Here is a 19,037-nt window from a genome sequence, read left to right on the forward strand (position 1 = left end):
GTGGATGCTTATTTCATTACTATATTTCACAATGTCAACAATTTTAAGGAAGTGCTTAACAAAATGTTTGCAAGCAAAACTAGATCTCAGATCATGCATCTTAAAGAGCACTAAACTTGCACCTTCAAGGGCTCAAAATTGGTTTCTAAATACCTACACCTACAATATATGGAATCTATCTGTGATGAACTTGCGATCATCAACAAAACTCTTGATGATGTTGATGACTGCAAATTCATGAGAGATTGATTTAATACATGGCTATCATGGTGATGGTGATTGAAGTTTGTATCGTTGTGCTATTAAGCAAGATTGATCAACTTATAGCATAGAACGAATATAGAATTATGAAAGTGAATTTTATTGAGAGTGTTGGTCAATATCCAATTACATTGATGTGTAATATATGCACTAATCTTTTATCTTATAAGCTTTTTTTTTTTTTTTGAACCAAACAAACTTACTGCATTTCATTAATTATCAAAAGTTCAATACATGAAGGAATAATTTCAAATCTATGGAAACTAGTCCAGGAATTGGCCGCCCTAGCTAAATTGTGAGCAACCGAATTCACTTGTCTCCTAATAAACTTAACTTCAAAGTTTACACCTGATAACATAACAAGAATAATTTCATTAACGATTGAGAGAAACTCTGAATTGCCTCGCCGTTTGGTACGAATAGCATCAACTAACACTTGAGAGTCACTTTCAAACTGGACGCTTTCAAAACCTCTACTCTTAGCTTCATTCATAGCTTGCAATAGTGCCCATGCTTCACCCTCCTCTGTTGATAAAGTCAGTTGCTGCCACTGCGTAATTCCAGCCATAAACTCACCAGAATTATTACGAAAACAAGCACCCATCGCGGTCCTACCTGCACCGACAAAAAATGCTGCATCTACATTGCACTTTAACCATCCTGTACGAGGCTTTTCCCACCGAATGGTGCTGGCAGGCGGATCATCCTGATCATCGTTACTTCGCAATTTATGGACGGCAATCCACTCGTTCCACTGATCAAACGCAGCCCGGCCAATTTGGATTGGGCTTCTAAGATTATCGTTCCAAATTTTATCATTCCGGTTCTGCCATATGCTCCATAACAGCATAGCCACTCTACCTATAGTAGCGTAATCCTCATTCCGACACACGGCAAACACTCTATCTGCCGCACTACCTTGCTGACAAGCTGCGGAACCCAAGACAGATGACAGTCCAGCTGCTTGCCAACTGGATTGAGCAGAAGCGCAGGTGAAAAACGCGTGTACATCATCTTCTACCTCATCTTCACATAATGGACAATGAACATCACAATCAACATGACGTTCTAGTAACCGACGTCTCGTTGGAATACATCCCCTACATAATCGCCACAGAAGATGACGCGCTTTATGTGGAGCATGCGCTTTCCATATTTCTCTCCAATTACCTTTCACATGGTATTTATCATTACGGAAAATACACTTCATAGCAAGCTTGTACCCAGATTTGACAGAGTAACACCCATTTCGTTCCTCCTCCCAAACCATTTTATCCACATAAACTGACCCAATGAGAGGTGTCGCAATAATCCTCTCTGCCACCTGGACTGGGAATAACATGCGAATTTTAGTCACGTTCCAAGCTTTATAATTATCTACCATCAGGTCCCTAACAAATAAGTTATACATTCCTTCAGGTTGAGGCGAAGGAATCCAGCGTTCTCCATTCCCACGTAACCAAGGATCCGTCATGACGTGTATCTTGTCACCACCACCAATCCTCCACCTACACCCAAGTAACAGAACCTGTCTAGCTTTCCATATACTACGCCATGCAAAACTAGGATTATAGCCCAGGGACGCCTCCAACAAAGTAGATCGTGGGAAATACCTTGCTTTAATAAGTCTAGCCACCAATGTATCTGGATTTTGTAAAATTTTCCATGCTTGTTTCGCTACCATAGCCATATTAAAGGCTTCAAAATTCCGAAAACCCAAACCCCCTTTATCTTTGGGGCAGGCAAGTCTCTCCCATGCTAGCCAATGAATACCTTTACTAGCACCACTGCCACCTCCCCACCAAAAGGCATTTATCATTTTTTCAATATCATCGATAAAAGAAGAAGGGAGGATAAACATACTCATAACATATGCTGGGATGGCTTGAAGCACTGACTTTATCATAATCTCTTTTCCAGCTTTCGATAAGGCTCGTCCTCTCCATGAATTTATCCTCTTCCAGATACGATCTTTAATATAGGAAAAAATTGCCTTCTTACTTCTACCTACCATAGACGGTAGGCCGAGATAAATACCTGTGCCCAACACCTGTTGCACACCAAGTATACCGGCTAAATCTGCTTGAGCCTCCTGTGACATATTGCGACTAATGAACACTTCAGACTTAGACAGGTTAATTTCCTGACCCGAGGCCTGTTCATAAGTTTGTAGGATGCTTAAAAGTTGGGTCACCTCAGCGACATTAGCTCTGCAAAATAAGAAACAATCATCTGCAAACAAGAGATGAGACACTTCAGGGGCGCCTCGACAGATTCGTACACCATGAATGTCTCCTCTACTAACAGCTTGGTGTATTAGAGTGGTCAGTCCTTCCGCCACAAGAATAAATAAATAAATAAGGGGACAATGGATCTCCCTGCCGTAAACCTCTTCCCGGAGTAATAGGACCAACTTTGTCAAAATTCATAAGCACTGAATAGTTAACAGAACTCACACACATCATCATCCATTGTATCCACTTCTCTCCAAACCCCATTTTGACTAACATACCACGAAGGAAACCCCAATCCACCTTGTCATAAGCCTTACTAATATCAATTTTTAATGCTAACTCACCTCTATATCCTCTAGTCTTTCTCTTCATAGCATGTATAACTTCAATAGCAATAAGGGCATTATCAAGGATCGACCTACCCTCAACAAAAGCTGACTGCTCTTGGGAAACACATTTATCCAGACAAAGCTTCAACCTATTAGCAAGCACTTTAGAGACTATCTTGTAGAGGACATTACAGAGAGAAATAGGTCTCAAGTCTTTCATCGAAGTAGGATTATCACATTTAGGGATGAGACAAATATTAGTTTCATTAAGGCTAGAAGGGAAATACCCCCTATCTAACCAGGAAGATGCAGCTACAAAAATATCATCTCCGCAATGTTCCCAGAACCTTTGGTAGAAAGTTGGGTTGAAACCATCAGGACCTGGTGATTTATCCGGGTGCATCTGAAATAAAGCTTGTTGTAATTCAATTTTGGTCAGGGGTGCCATAAGTGACTGATTATCCTCCTCTGTCACCCTTTGCTGGATAAGATTAAGCACAGGTTCATGAATACCACTTATATTTCTGAAGAGAGCATTAAAATAATTTTTCGCCACCCCGCACAAATCCTCTTGAGTATGAACTATAGTACCTGCGTCATCCATAAGTTTGGTAATCTTTTTTTTCTTACTACGAGCTGAAGCAGACATATGAAAAAATCGAGTATTCAAGTCACCCTCTTGAAGCCAATGCATCTTGGCTCGCTGCTTCCAGTACCCCTCCTCCTGAACCAGTAAAGTAGCATGCTTATTAGAGCATTCCTGAAACCTCCTACTCTTTACCTCCCCCTGATTATCCCTCAACGCCTCCATCTCACGGACACATTCTTCAATCTCCTGTTTAAACTTCACTCTTTTCCTTTTGCCCCACCTTTGTAACTTGTTAGCACACCGAGTAACACGATCAACTATTGCAACATTGTCATTCACACCCCACCCATCAATCACCGTCTCTTCCAAATCCGGTTCCTTCAGCCATTTATTCTCAAACCGAAAGGAGCCATTGAAGCGGACTGTTATAGTAGGAGAGCACTGAAGTAAAATTGGACTGTGATCTGAATGTGAGGCCAAGAGGTTAGATAGTCTTACGTCAGGAAAGAGATGCAGCCAACTCGTACTAGCCATAGCTCTATCCAACCACTCTTCAATAACATGAGGTGTACCTCGACTTTTGATCCAAGTAAATGGGTGTCCTGCAAGAGGAATATCGATTAAATTACAGTCAGCGATAGCTTGTCTGAATCCCATACACAACCAATTGGGATGTGGGTGAATGCCCTTTTTATCCTCCTGTGAAAGTAGATCATTAAAGTCACCAATTATACACCAGGGTACAGGGGACACATTAACTAACTCTCGCAAAAGATTCCATGCATGTCTCCGTCTACTACGCTCCGGATATCCATAATAACATGTTAACCTCCACTCCCCCTTCTGCTCATCCTCCACTAGTATATTAATAAAATTTCTCGAATAGTTTAAGACGCTACATTTACTATTATCCTTCCAGAACACCGCCAGACCTCCACTCTGCCCCTCCACATCAATAGCCAGACAAGAATTGTAACCTAACGTGACCCGAATAGGTTCAAGGTGTCTAGCATGAGATAATGTTTCAGACAGGAATAAAATATCCGGCTTATGTTCTCGGGCAAGCTTCCGCAAATTAGGAATTGCACTCGGGCCGCCCAAGCCCCGACAATTCCAACTAAGAATATTCATGAGTCCCGGCAGTCCTGGGAACTGCCAGGACCTGCCGATAAAAAATGCTGGTTAAGATGCTCATCTGTCGCTGCTGGAGTTATGCCTTCAGCACGTCTGCGCTTTTTCTCCATATGCGTTTCCATCTGCTCAGGGTGAACCACTTCAGTTAACAATGGGGTAATTTGTCTACTTTCTCTCAGATTGGATCTAGCCGAGAGGGCTAAACGCGGTGTATCCACAGTCCTAGTAACACCCGGTTCATTGGGAGCAACTGAATTTCGTCTATTAGCTACCATTGACGGGGTAGATATTATGTCATTGTTGTCATGAAGCACCACAGAGTTAACCCCTGGTTCACTTTCCCTTTCTGTAGCATGTGCACTTGGGCGTTCTGAATGAGACTGGGAAGAATGCGAAGAATTCGGTGCACTTCCCCTTGACTGGCTTCCAGTAAACGTATCGGCCCTACCTCTCCCTTCCTCATGCAACCATCGCGAGTCCATACGACCACCAGGACGGCGGACATCTGCTCTAATTTCGCTAGACCAACTTCGCCTCCCGTCATCCCTTTCCATGGCATATCTAACATCACACTTATCTTCTGAGTGGCCAAGGATACCACACACAAAGCAAAAGAGTCCGAGTTTTTCATATTTGAATTTTACAACACCTCCCTCACCACCATTCACAGCAATCTTCTTCTCGATTTTTAATGGTTTTCTAACATCTACCCGAACCTTCACCCTCATATACTGTCTCCAGAAGCTCGTATTATTATTTTTATCATACTCCAAAAATTCTCCAATATAGTTTGCCAACCCTTTTCCTACCTTCTCAATCATCATTCCTACTGGAACGTTATGAATTTGCACCCAAAAGTTGACATGAAATAGCGGAATATCATATAGGGAAACTCCCACCTTCAACCTTTCAACAATCAGTGTGAAGTTGTCAAAAGTCCAAGGCCCACCCTTGATTACCGCTTCAATATCCAATGGATGAAAGAATTTGAACAAATACAGACCATGTGAAGATTGCTTTACTGACATACCCTTCACCGGCCTCCATACCTCAGCCAATCGCACCTTCATGACGTTGAACTTAATAGGGCGGTCGTGGACAAACCGACCTACTAAGCATAAGCTAACATCATCTTGTTCAGTTTCATTCTCCTCCAACTCGAAATTCAAAACTTCCTCCTCGCCTAGATTAAGGTTCTCTAGAGTTGCTTCCATGGTTAAAACAAGCGCAGAAGCCTGACAAAAACCAGAACAAGAACAGAGCAATAATAACCCAGACAATTCTTCGAATGCGAACACACAACGCAACCAGGAGAATAAGCACACCGCGACAGACAGGAAAACAGAGCACAATAAACGGAAACAAAAAACGCACAACTCTCACGATAACGGAGAGATAAACCAACAACTCTCACAAAGGAGACAATCCCAAATCCCTAGCAAGACCCCGTGGCTATCTTGCTATAATTTCCAATAACCCTGGCAAAACCCCTTGAATGTTTTGCCTATGTTGCAAGCTTAACGAAAGACAGAGGATCGGCGGAACCAGACTGAATCGAAAGGGAAAAGATGCAACCGAGAGACACTCCAAACATGGACATGAACCCTAAAGCCCAAATCGGAACATATACAAACATGGAAGAATTTGAAAGATAACACAACCTGGAGATTCAGTATCGTTATCCTTTCTCTTTGCTTAACTTCTGAACTCTCGCGGCGGCTGGCAACCACTGGCGGCGGTAGCACTCACGGTGACGAAGCCTAACCGGACAGGGATAGAAGCATCGTCGTCGAGGAGGGAAACCGAGTAGAGAAAGAGAAATCGCGATGAAGAGTTATTGAGTTTGTGAATCGCGTTTCTAATCGCAAAGCCTAGCAGAGGGAATCGCAGAGTGAATCGCCGTGAAGGGTTTCTAATAGCAATCAATCGCAAACCCTAGCAGAGGGAATCGCAGAGCTTCATCGTTTCATCGCCGTGAAGGGTTTCAATCAATCGCAAACCCTAGCAGAGGGAATTTTATCTTATAAGCTTGTATACACAAGCAAACTCTAAACCCTAATTTGTTTTCCCTGTTTTCCCTCCATTTTATTTTGCAATTTTTATTAAAAAATAATACAATTTTGTCTTGACTAGGATTCGAACCCACAACCATTCAATGCAAGCCAATATTTCCAACCATTATGGCAAGTATACCAATTGTGATTAAAATTATGTGCAATAATTGTTTATATTATAAGCTTGTATACACAAGCAAACTCTAAACCCTAATTTGTTTTCCCTGTTTTCCCTCCATTTTATCTTGCAATTTTTATTAAAAAATAATACAATTTTGTCTTGACTAGGATTCGAACCCACAACCATTCAATGCAAGCCAATATTTCCAACCATTATGGCAAGTATACCAATTGTGATTAAAATTATGTGCAATAATTGATAAGCACCATCAATTTTAAAAGTATATCATATCAAAATTATTGTTGACTATATTATTCATCACGAAATATTTTTATGTCTTTCCTGATCAATGATTTTTTTTCTACCGGATCATAAATTTAGAGAATAATTATCATGTGAGATTTGGAAAGTTATTATCACGTGTAATTTGGAAAGTTATTATCAAACTCAATTCTACTAAATCAATTTTTTTTGCAATACAACCAAACACAACCATAGTCATGTCACTAATCACATTCATTATTTTGTTTTTAATATTGCAGATTTAATATTAACCGATGATCAATTGATATAATATGCACTAGCAGACCAATTGTGATTTAAATTATGTCCACAAAGTGTTAAGCTCTATCAACTTTCATAGGAAAGATTTCATACGACAATTAAGCACCATCAATTTTCATTGCACAATTTAAACAATTAAAAACCGATAATCTCTTATACTATAAGCTTGCTAACATAAGCTAACCCTAAACCAAATTTTTTTCCCCTCATTTTCTCTTTCTTTTTATTGCAGCTTTATATTAAAAATATACAGATTTGTCATCGAACCTGCATATCTTACTTACAATAAAACCTTTCAACCGCTAAAACATGTGCTTCAATTATGAAAGAATTTAGGAATCTTAATATGTTAACCCTGTTTTCAATAAATTTGAACGGCGGAATTAATCACAATTTTTATTTATTTATGGATGTCTACTTAAGTTTATGTTCTTGATTACGTCTTTAATTTTTTTTTAACCTTTAATTATCATCAATTTTTTAACCTTTAGTTATCAGCAATTTTTTTTTAATAAGTAAACAAAACGATGGGGTTCAAAAATTATTTAAAAAATATATAAAATATAAAATAAGCACATAAACAAATATAGAATAATTAGTCCATGAAATTTCCTATACTACTCTTATTAAAAATGCTCTTAGAATTTTTGTATTTTATTTTTTATTGTTATATATTACACCTAATTAGACCCATGCACCGCATGGGTCAAAGTTCTAGTAATACATAAAGAAGGATATGATCTATACACTAATACAAATTATTATATTCCAAATATGAGGAGAGAATCAAATCGCTGCAATTATATGCGTGATTATCCAATATCCATTGTTATTTTTTTTTTTTTTCAATAGATGAAATGACAAAGTCATGAAAACTCATATAAAATGGAGTGACCGAGATTATATCCATTGTTCATTTTGTTACCAACACAGCATAGTATATGTTTGCAGAACACTTATTTTAGGTTCGAATCAAATAAATTGGACGGGGCCAAACAAGAGTGTGTCAACTAAAGCCCAAAAAGTAAAAAATCAAGGCATGAATTAGACATATTAGACATATATAATGAAAGGGAGACATAGAATGAAGGCATTGAATATATGATTGAAATCTTGATTTCCTCTCTCCCCTCTGATATTTCTTCTCCTATTCCCCTTATATCTTCTTCCTGTAATTTCAATTTCTATTCTATCTAGTATTTGTGGATTTCTCCATTAACTCTCTTTAATAGATTCTTGGATTCATTACATGAGTGTTATGGACTGGGCCGAAAGTCTAGTAACTAGGGAATCGCAAGATAAAACTGTCGAGCAAGATCCAATAAGAGACTGCTCGCAAGCTATGTTCGACAAGACAACGGTCTCAAGACCAACGCGTATTGTAACGGCTGTTCACCGGAATGATGAGCATTAACTGCTCATCATGGCTTTTCTAACCATTTTTCGGCAGCCACTTGATGGCCATAAATGCCATCAAGGGTCTTGGCCCATCGCTGGGGGTATATATACGCAGCTCATTACCATTCACAAGGTACGTATCATTTAGCACAGAAAACCTTCATTCCACCTAAACTGACTTGAGCGTCGGAGTGCCTGCAGGTACACAACCCCCCTCTGTTTCAACAGGAGCTTCAACGGAGCAAACGCCGGCGCGGTCGTCTCTTCTGACCAGGTAAGATTAGTGGCGCCGTATGTGGGGACTAGCTTCCCAATTTTTTCCCAGCATTAAACCAAAAGCTTCCAACAACAACCAACAAACACGACCAATGGCTGGCGTCAACAACCACAACGTCCCGGAGCACGTGGCAGAGAACAACCTATAACAGGGTTACTCGTCGTATCACCCGCTCGACGGATAGCTGGCCTTCATCACCGGAGACAGCCAAGAGCAGCAGAACATGGACTACGAGCCTTACGTCCTTGAAGGCCGCAAATCGAGGTAGCTGCACCACCACCTGCGACGGGAGCAATGACTCTTCCTCAGGGAGCACCTATGCAGGACATCATGGTCGCATTGGTCAACGCGATCAACTGCCAGTGGACATGATCTTGCAGCAGAACCATAAATTCGAGCAGCATAATCAAAGGTTCGAATCTCAAAGCCGTTGCATAGACGCAATTGCGGAATCACGAGTCACGACACATTCTCAACATCCTCATGCTTGGCGATCTCCCACGCCGGTAAGGTGCAGAAGCTTCTCGAGATCGAGAACGCCACCTCCTCGGAGAAAGGCTGAGAGAAGAGCAAGCCCAAGGAGAAACAAGGAAGTCCCTCGAAACTCCCTGCATCGAGAGGAGAGACGGGCAAGGTACTCTCTGAGGAGACGCTCCCCAAGAAGGGCTACTCCTCCTCCCTGACACCAGCGAGGCCGATCCCCGGCTGAGGAGGAGAATCACCAAGGGTCACTATCTAGGAGAATTAGGGAGCTCCCATTGCCAACCGGATTGGAGATACCTTCGACAATAGATACTTACGATGGCTTAACATACCCTGACGAGCACATCGAGAATTTAGAAGCTCTCCTCGAGTACCGGAATGTACGAGGATCCATCAAGTTCAAGCTATTTCCGAGCACGCTACGGAAAGGAGCAATGACATGGTACAAAAGCTTGCCTCCGGGATCCATTGATTCCTGACCAGATCTTTGCGGTCGTTTCAAAGCCCATTTCACTTCGTCTAGGCGCCACCCGAAGACAGAAGCAACGCTCGAAGCGATCGTGCAAGGGGAAACCGAGTCTCTAAGGTCCTATCTCGAGCGTTTTACCAAAGCTGCCGTCGAAGTAAAAATAGAGGAGAGCATGAAACTTTATTTATTGGACAGAGGTCTTTGTCGAGACAGTGACTTTGCCAAAGCTGTTGGCATCGAGGAGCCGTAAATTCTATATGCTTTCTTCAAAAAGGCGCAAAAGTACATTGCCTATGAAGAAAAACAAATGGCCATCGATCTAAGGAGGCCTAAAAGTCATGAAAAGTTAAGAGATTATGAAAAAGACGAAGTCGGACCCTCGCGTAGAGGAAATGAAAGAACAAGAGAGGACAATATCAAAGAATCTAAACCTCCACAGGGCAAGTTCACCGGATATGCTAAATTTAACGTACCGAGAAAATGAATTATTGCCGAAGTCGCTGCTGCTGACTTCAAGAAAGCTAAAGTTCGCTTCCCAAAGCAACTGCAGATAAATCCAAGTTTTACCGATACCACAGAAGCCATGGGCACATGACTGAAGATTGCGTCCACCTAAAAGACGCGATCGAAATTCTCATTCAAAAGGGCTATGCCCGATAATACGTCAAGGCAAGAGAGCAAGTCCAACCCAGGGAGCCTCGAGAAACTCCAATGGCCGTTGACGCTCCCGAGGAAGATGATAGAGCAACGATACCTACCGCGTTCGCTATATCAAGGGCCGAAATCCCTCTCCCGTCCCAGACTCTGATGAAGAGGCATTGATGAGGCACTTCAACGCCCACATGAATGACTCATGGGAAAACTTCTCAAAAGCCATGGTAATCACGGGAGGAGGGATCAGCAAAAAGACCATCAGTTCGATAAAAAAGAAATATGAGGAGCTGGAAAACATTTGTTTGGTGAATCCCGTCATCGTATCGAAAATCAAGGAAGGCTCGATACCACTAGCATTTTACAAGGAGGAGGTACCAGGGGTCTCCCTCAATTACCAAATATCTTTGCTAGTGAGGGCACGCATGGAAAACTTTGACGTCCACCGAATCCTCGTGGATCAAGGAAGTTCGTGCGATGTCATATACTCAGGCCTGTTCAAAACTCTTCAGCTGTTAGAGAAAAATCTCATCCCTTATGTTGGCCCTGACCTTCAAGGATTCAACGGTTCGACCACTAAGCCATGGGGATATCAGCAGAAATCGCTACCTACTTCACTATTAAAACATCGAAGCAAAATAGAAGGCAAGGAAAGGATACAGGGTACTTACTTGTTGGAGAAAAGGAAGAATAGTGATGATGTAGTAGCAATAGAGGCTTCGAATCGCATGAAACTCTTTGGAAAATTTGAAAGCTTGAGAACTTGGGAAGTTGAGAAGTCAAGAGAACAAAGAGAAGTGATAAAGATTCGAAAAATATATCCCTCTTTTTCTATTTATAGAGGGATCACCAACAGACGCACCTATACGAAGTACAACAAAGCCACCTCCATCTGGGCCGTTGTATCAATCCAATGGCTGAGATTCAAAACGATCTAACGGCGCACACACCGCCTCACAGCAAACGAAAAGGCGTGAAGATCCAACGGTTGGCAAGCAACCTCGTGATTCAAACCCATTTAATAGCCACTCAAGTGCGATTTGAATAGCCTTTACACGTGGCGAAAGGAAACGAAGCGGCTTGTCCCTTCAAGTCAAATCCACCTCCTCGCGAGAATCTCGCAAAATCCAACACCCGATTACCTCGAGAAAGTCGCTAACAGAACGGGAAAACCGAGATTCTCGGCAAAAATCAGAAAGCTCAAATTAAATGCCCGGATATGTCGCCAGGAAAGTAGGCCTCTTACGCATAACTTGTGGGCCTCAAGTAAGTCCACGGAACCTCGACAAACACTTCTCGCACGAAATGCTTGAGAATGTTTCTCGTTGCTTCCACAAAGCCTTACTCCCCGAATAAAAGGGACCCTCGCGAAGTCACCTAGATGCTCCGCAAACCAGCAGCGACGAAACTTCAAGTCATTATACTCACATCTGAGCATAACGACTAGGGGGCTCCTGTTCTGGACTGGGCCTAGAAGCTCAAGTGCTGAGGAACTACAGAAGTGGGCCGTCGAGCAAGGCCCAACGAAGAACAGCCCAAGAAGCTATCTCCACGAACCGAACGGTCACAATGCTCGACGCGTTGTAACGGCCGCTCACCGGAATGATGAGCATTAACTGCTCATCATGGCTTTTCTAGCCGTTTTCCGGTAGCCACTTGATGGCCATTAATGCCATCAAGGGTCTTGGCCAACGCTGGAGGCTATATAAACAACCTCTCCTCATTTCACAAGGTACATTATCTTTCTTCTGTGAAAACCTTCACTCTACACTTAAGCTGACTTGAGCGTTGGAGTGCTTGTAGGTACACGACCCCCTCCGTTTCAGTGAGGGCTTCAACGGAAAAACGCCGGCGCGGTCGTCTATTTTGATCCGAAAAGATCAATATGCTAATAGATAATGTCAAATAAATCAATTCTAATCTAAAAAAAAACCTTAAATAAGATAAATTGTTTGTTTGGAGTTTGGTTACTACAAATTATACTTTGAGATTCTTTTGAAAGGAAATTCAACTTAGAGATAAAAACTTTAAGTTTGTCTCATAAGTATAGTTCAAATGGTAGCTACTAGGGACATTATTGTAGCTGGAGTTCGAATCTCAGATCCCACATTCCTCCACATTTAAATGTGTGACAGTCTAGCCACTAGGCTAGTTGACAAAAAAAAAATAATTTAAGTTTGATCTTTAGATCTTAGAATCAATGACGAAAATATCCATAAGCCTTAAATATGTCATACAAATTGTATTATATCCGTCCTAAAATAAATGATACGGTCGACTGCTTCACATTTGCTGATGTACAACTTTGATAATTAATATCTTTAATTATCTATTAAAAATTTGATATTTTAAAAATATTTATCGAAACAAATCTAACAATATTTTATATGCTAATACTTGTTTTTATTTATATGTAGAAAACTACCGTCAAAACTAGATACTCCCTCCGTCCCAAAATATAAGCAAAACTGGGTCAAAAAAACTTGATGTATTTGGTTAAAGATTTGTACCAAATACACTCACTTTTGTTGACCAAATTTTATTTATATTTTGGGACAAAGGGAGTATTTGAATAATGTATCCGGTAAAATTAGGTCATTTACAATGAAACAGAGGGAGTACATTATATTGTTAGTAGTACAAGATATGTTTTGGAGAAAGAAAACAAAAGAATTTTTTTGGAGAATGTTGTGAACAAAATAAAATGAGAAAAAAATATGTGTTCCATCCGGCCTTATTTATAAGCAAACGTTGTTTTTTAAATTCATTGAAAAACCAATATATCTAGTCTATATTTAAGCTAGATATATTAGTTGTTCAATGAATATAAAATATAACTTTTAGTTATAAATATCGCTAGATGGAGTACAGTATTAATAATGTAAAATAATTTTATATTATCATTAATCACGATTATAATAACATGAAAAATTAAACTACTCCCTCCGGTCCTTTTTATAAGGAACACTTTGAAAAAATCACACAGACCAATGAAGCACATTTAACATAGTTATTTTCATTTAATACACTTATAAATTTAAATTTATTCCATGTATACCCTTATTTAATTACTCTTTATTCAACTAACTTACTTATTTTTAAATTCTCTCTCATAATAAATAAGGGCATAAGTGAAATTGAACATTTAAAACATTTGAAAATTGGTCAAAGTTTCTTATAAAAAGGACCAAATTTTTTGCCCTAAATGTTCCTTATAAAAAGGACCGGAGAGAGTATTTCTATTGATTGTTAGCGTAAAATTTACACCGATGGTGCACTGCTCGTGCGTATTCTATACTCTAAAACGGTTGACAACATTTAAATTATTTTGACACGTTAGTGCCTTTCCGTTGAATAGCATTTCCAGAAATTGATGGAAGAAACATTTTGTCAGAATTAAATTGACTAATCGTTAAAGAACAAGTTGTCAATTTACTTGTGGTTGTCCTTCCAGAGACAGCAATCGAGTCAACAAACCTTTCAATTTCAAAATTGGCGGATTTATATTTCCTCGTGACTCACGTTGTATTATTTTGCACATTAAAAAATAAAAGTTTAACTACATCCTTACGATTATTTTAGGTTTTAATTTGGTTCCTTATGTTTAAAAAGTATTAATTTAGTCCTTTACATTTTAGCTTTTAAGTTTGTCATTTCGATCAATTTTGTCACTAACACCGTTTGAACAGTATACGTGTCAGTGTGTCCAAGTACCACATGTCGGTCCACATATGCAAATTGGTTGTCACATGTGACAAAATTGACGGAAAGGACTAACTTGAAACCTAAAATAAACGTAAGGGACCAAATTGATACTTTTTAAACGTAAGGGACCAAATTGAAACCTAAAATAAACGTAAGGGACCAAATATGTAGTTAAACCAAAAATAAACGCCCACCAATGAAGATGCTCTAAGAGGTGTTGAACCGAAAAGATTGGGTATTTATTCAATACTACTTTCTCTGATATTAAATAAACCCTCTATTCCACAAGTGAGCTAGTTGACCGCGTCATGTATGCCAAAATATAACTTTGACGATTAATATTTTTAATTGTATAATAGTAAAAATTATAAAAAATATGATATTTTGAAAATACTCATCGAGATGAATCAAACAACAATATCTTATATGTTAATATTTGTTTTTATCTATTAGTCGAAAAATATGGTCAAAGTAAGATATGTGAATAGTGTATATAGTCAAAATGACTCCTCATTTTGGGACGGAGTGAGTATAAGAGAAGATATATTTTTTAAATTTATTGAGAATCTAATGTATTTGATCTATATTATAGGCTAGATACATTAAATTCTCAATGTATCTAAAAAGTAAATTTTAACGGCAAAAGTTATGGTGCATAAGGCATTTCCTTATGCATGGTGCATAAGCCAAAAAAAAATAAAAAAATATCAGACGTGGATCCAGTGCACGCGCGCATATCGCGGAACTCTTGTTACAGGCCGTTGATTTCCATCAAACGACCACGATTCTGCAGCATCCTGATCTCATCAAGACTGTCTGATCAATCAGACGGCCTATATCATCCCCTGATTTTTGTTTGTTGTTGCGCCCCTCCTGCTAGCTGCACCCCGCTTGCTTACTTTCTGCACCCCTGCGATGTGGGTCGGCCTGCATTCTTTCACTGCTAGTTGCACCCCTCCGGATTACTTTCTGCACCCGTGCGATGTTATTTGTTTATTTTTAGTTTATTTATTCATATAATTTATTTAATTTGTATAATTTAAACCAAAAAGTATAAAATAATAAAAACTTAAAAAATAAATTGTAATAAATAAAATGTGGATTAAAAGAGGACTGACGGGTTTACATCCGCTCATCCCTCGAATGACTGAACGGTGGTCATGCGCTTTGTCTACCAGTTGTTTGTCTTCCGCAAATAAAATTAATAAATAAAATTGGATTAAAAAGGGGACCGGCGGGTTTACATCCGCTCATCCCTCGAATAATCGAACGATAAAGCTAGACAAACTAATATTAATCCTATTTGGTATTTTCGGAATCTCATCCTATTTGGTATGTTAAATGGTTTCAAGATATTATACACTGAAACCATTAGTATTGTTACATGGTTTTATATAAATACTATTTATGCAATATTATTCTTGAAATCATTATGCTGGTTAAATGGTTTCAGAGTGTTAAACAGTGAAACCATTCGTATCGTAAAATGGTTTTATGTGTTTACTGAAACCAATATTGTGTTTTTATGGTTTTAAAAATCATGGAAATCATTATGCTGGTTAAATGGTTTCATATAGTTATACACTGAAACCATTTGTATTGTAAAATGGTTTTACACTAAATGGTTTAATGATTTAAAAAACTGATTATTACTGAAACCATAAGTATGGTTTAATGGTTTTGATAGTTTTCTATGTGAAACCAAAATAATTGTTTAATGGTTTTGTAATAAAACAAAAAATCAATGGTTTCGTCTAATGATTTATGTTAATTGTAATAAATTAAGCCATAATTGCAGTAATTAAAATATGACTATATAATTATCCAACACAATTAATTGAAAATAGATTATTATAATATATACTTTAAAGGAACAAAAGTTATTATTTAATTGGAAATGGGGGGGCGCATTAGAAATTTGGGGGATGCGTTAGAAATCTGGAGGAGGAAAAAAACTGGGGGGCGCGCTAGAAATATGGGGGAGGAAAAAAACTGGAGGGCTCGTAAGAAATCTAGGGGAGAAAAAGGAAAAAAAATTGGGGGGTGCGCTAAGCAAATGGGGGGCACACGAGTAAATGGGGGGCGCGTAAAGTAAATGGGGGGCACGCGAGTAATGGGGTGACTTATGGGGGTGCGTGGAGTAAATGGGGGTGTGTTGAGTACTTTTCATTGTTTATGCATGGTGCATAAGGAAAAAGCTTATGCACCATAACCACACCCAATTTTAACTTATATATATTTAGGTAAAATAAATAAAAGTCGATAATTATTTTATTCAAGGTAAAATAAATTATGACAAAGATTAAAAATAAATTTACATATTAAATAAACAAAAACAACTTTCATATACTTAACTTTGACGCATAGTATAATTGTTTTTTGGCCAATTAACATCTCTTGTGCCTTTGGCGTTACTAATTCTTAGAATTGGAAGTTGAATCTAATTCTATTACAAAATCGATTTTAAAAAAATTGATTTATTTGATTAAAAATTTGGATTAAATACATTAATTTTATTTGACCAATTTTCCCTTATATTTTGGAATAGAGAAAGTATGCGGTCTTGAAAAACATGTTAACATTTATATTAGATATATAAGTCATCTTTCTTGTATATTCAACATTCTTCTCATTCATAATTGAAATGAGATTTAGCCACTTACACTTAAAACTCAACAAATATTGTTTAATTTTATCGATTACTTGGTGTAATGTTTAAGTTTTCATTTGTTGATTTTGTGTTGTTATAGATATTTTGGCTTTGACTTTGGGTGACTTTTTATACAGTATATGGCATTACCTATTCTTAGGTGTCCTGTGAAAGTTTTATGGAATATATATATTTGTTGGCTGTAATTTAAAAGAAAAAAATGGTACAAATCTTGGATGCAAAACAATATAGGTGCGGTGGCACATGATATACACTACAACTAAATAACATACAAATATGTCTTCACATTTTATTAGTTCAATATAATCAAACACTAAATCAAGTTTGTGTTCTTGTATGTTTGACCATTATTTTATATTATAGTCTTGTAAAGAATTTTTTTGTTATTCTTTTCAAATTGATTCTTTATTTTGCACGGTTAATTTTTAAGTTATATATGATCATCTTATAATCATGTTTTAATTTAAGTTATATTTTACGGATTGAGCAAATCTCATCTTTTGTTCCACAATTATTGATTAACGTCTTTCATAATTTAATTTACAACATTGCTATATGTTACTCTTAGAATGAGAGTTTGATCTAATTCAATCTTATAAAATCGGCTTGTAAGATGAAAATTGACTCTTAGTTATAAATCATTGCCAGCTACCCCTCATGCTCAGTACTGTTAGGCTTGTGCGCAAATACCAATGATGAGTAGTCCAACGGACCTTGGAGAGACTCTAATATTATCTTAGAATCAAGAGTTGAACTTAACTCAACCTTACAAAATCGGCTTGTAAGGTTGAGTTAAGAATATGTATGTGACATTTTTATAGAAAAGTTTGTACCTATATTATAAGTCAAATACATTAATAAAACAATGAACCTAATTTTTTTTTTTACTTATACAGTGTCACGGGCGAGTAAGTGTTTGTTGGAAAACATGGGTGTGTAGCCAATTGAATCCTGCCACAATTCATTCTTGCTATCACCTTTAGTAATTGTTTAGCAATTTCCAAAACTTATCCTTATGAAAGTGATATCATCTTTTAAGATATTGTCAAATACTCCTTCCGCTCATTTATAAGACTTCATTTGATTAAATGCACTATTCATATGTCTTGTTTTGACCATATTTTTCTAAAAATATATAAATGTAAATATTAGTATCATATAAGATCTTGTTTGATTTGTTTCGTTGAATATTTTTAAAATATCAAATTTCTATAATTTTTACTAAAAGTGAATTAAAGATATTCGTAATCAAAATTATGTATTGACATACGTACAGTGGTCGATGAATTCTTATATTTTGTGATATAGAGAGTACTATTAATTTTTGTATTTTTTGATTTTTTTTTTCTCTTAAATCCTTAATAACAAATACTAGCAGGATCTTTCTTTTCCAAAATCATTTTCAACCACACAATATGTCCAAAATAAAGAAGTTGCGGTTGCTGTTAGTTACATCGAACACATGTTCCTTAATTATTACTGTAAATGTTGAGCATTTATGGCCACGTTACGTATTTCTTTCAAGACAATTTACTCTCTCTTAGTTTTTTTAATCTTTCGAATAAACGTTGTTGTTAGGAAAATGCTAAACAGTGCCCCCGGGACACTAGTTAAGGATGTAAATATAGAAATTTCATATCGTAAACTGTGCATGCTTTAATATGTAAAAAGTTATTCTCTCTCATCAATAACTTTTTCATTTGTTTCTTTTTTTAGTATGTTTAACTAGTGCCCGGGAACACCGTTTAGTTTGACCCTTGTTTTTGAGGTGCGTGGGAAATGGATGAGTCTTTAATGGAGTGTTGTGTTGTTTTAATTTTTTTTGTTATTGTAGGTTAATAAATCAGATATATGAAGGTGACATCTTGATTAAAGTGATGGGTATTTTGCCTGAAAAGTGTATCATAAACGAACACTATTTTGACTTCGACATCAATTCATAAAGAAAGCATTTGGAATAAAATAGTTTCGTTGAAGTTGTCTCTTTTTGCTTAGCAAATGCTAAATAACAAATTAACAATAAAAAATAAGTTGACTCGGCGTGATATGGTTCTGATTGCTTAGGCGATTGCGGAGTTGTTGAAAATATCGATCACT

General features: G+C 37.8%; 1 protein-coding gene across 1 annotated transcript; it reads right to left on the bottom strand.

Moving 5' to 3' along the window:
• Window positions 1-4,540: 4,540 nt before the first annotated feature.
• LOC123886726 lies at window positions 4,541-5,761 on the bottom strand. Its single transcript, XM_045936018.1, has one exon. The coding sequence runs from the start codon at window positions 5,759-5,761 to the stop codon at window positions 4,541-4,543; it is 1,221 nt and encodes a 406-aa protein (XP_045791974.1).
• Between the last annotated feature and the right edge of the window lie 13,276 nt (window positions 5,762-19,037).

Source organism: Trifolium pratense, linkage group LG5 (assembly GCF_020283565.1).
Source record: "Trifolium pratense cultivar HEN17-A07 linkage group LG5, ARS_RC_1.1, whole genome shotgun sequence".
Classification (NCBI taxonomy): Eukaryota; Viridiplantae; Streptophyta; class Magnoliopsida; order Fabales; family Fabaceae; genus Trifolium; species Trifolium pratense.

Coding starts and splice junctions, on each gene's coding strand:
- LOC123886726 (XM_045936018.1), bottom strand. CDS start 5,761: ATGGAAGCAACTCTAGAGAACCTTAATCTAGGCGAGGAGGAAGTTTTG.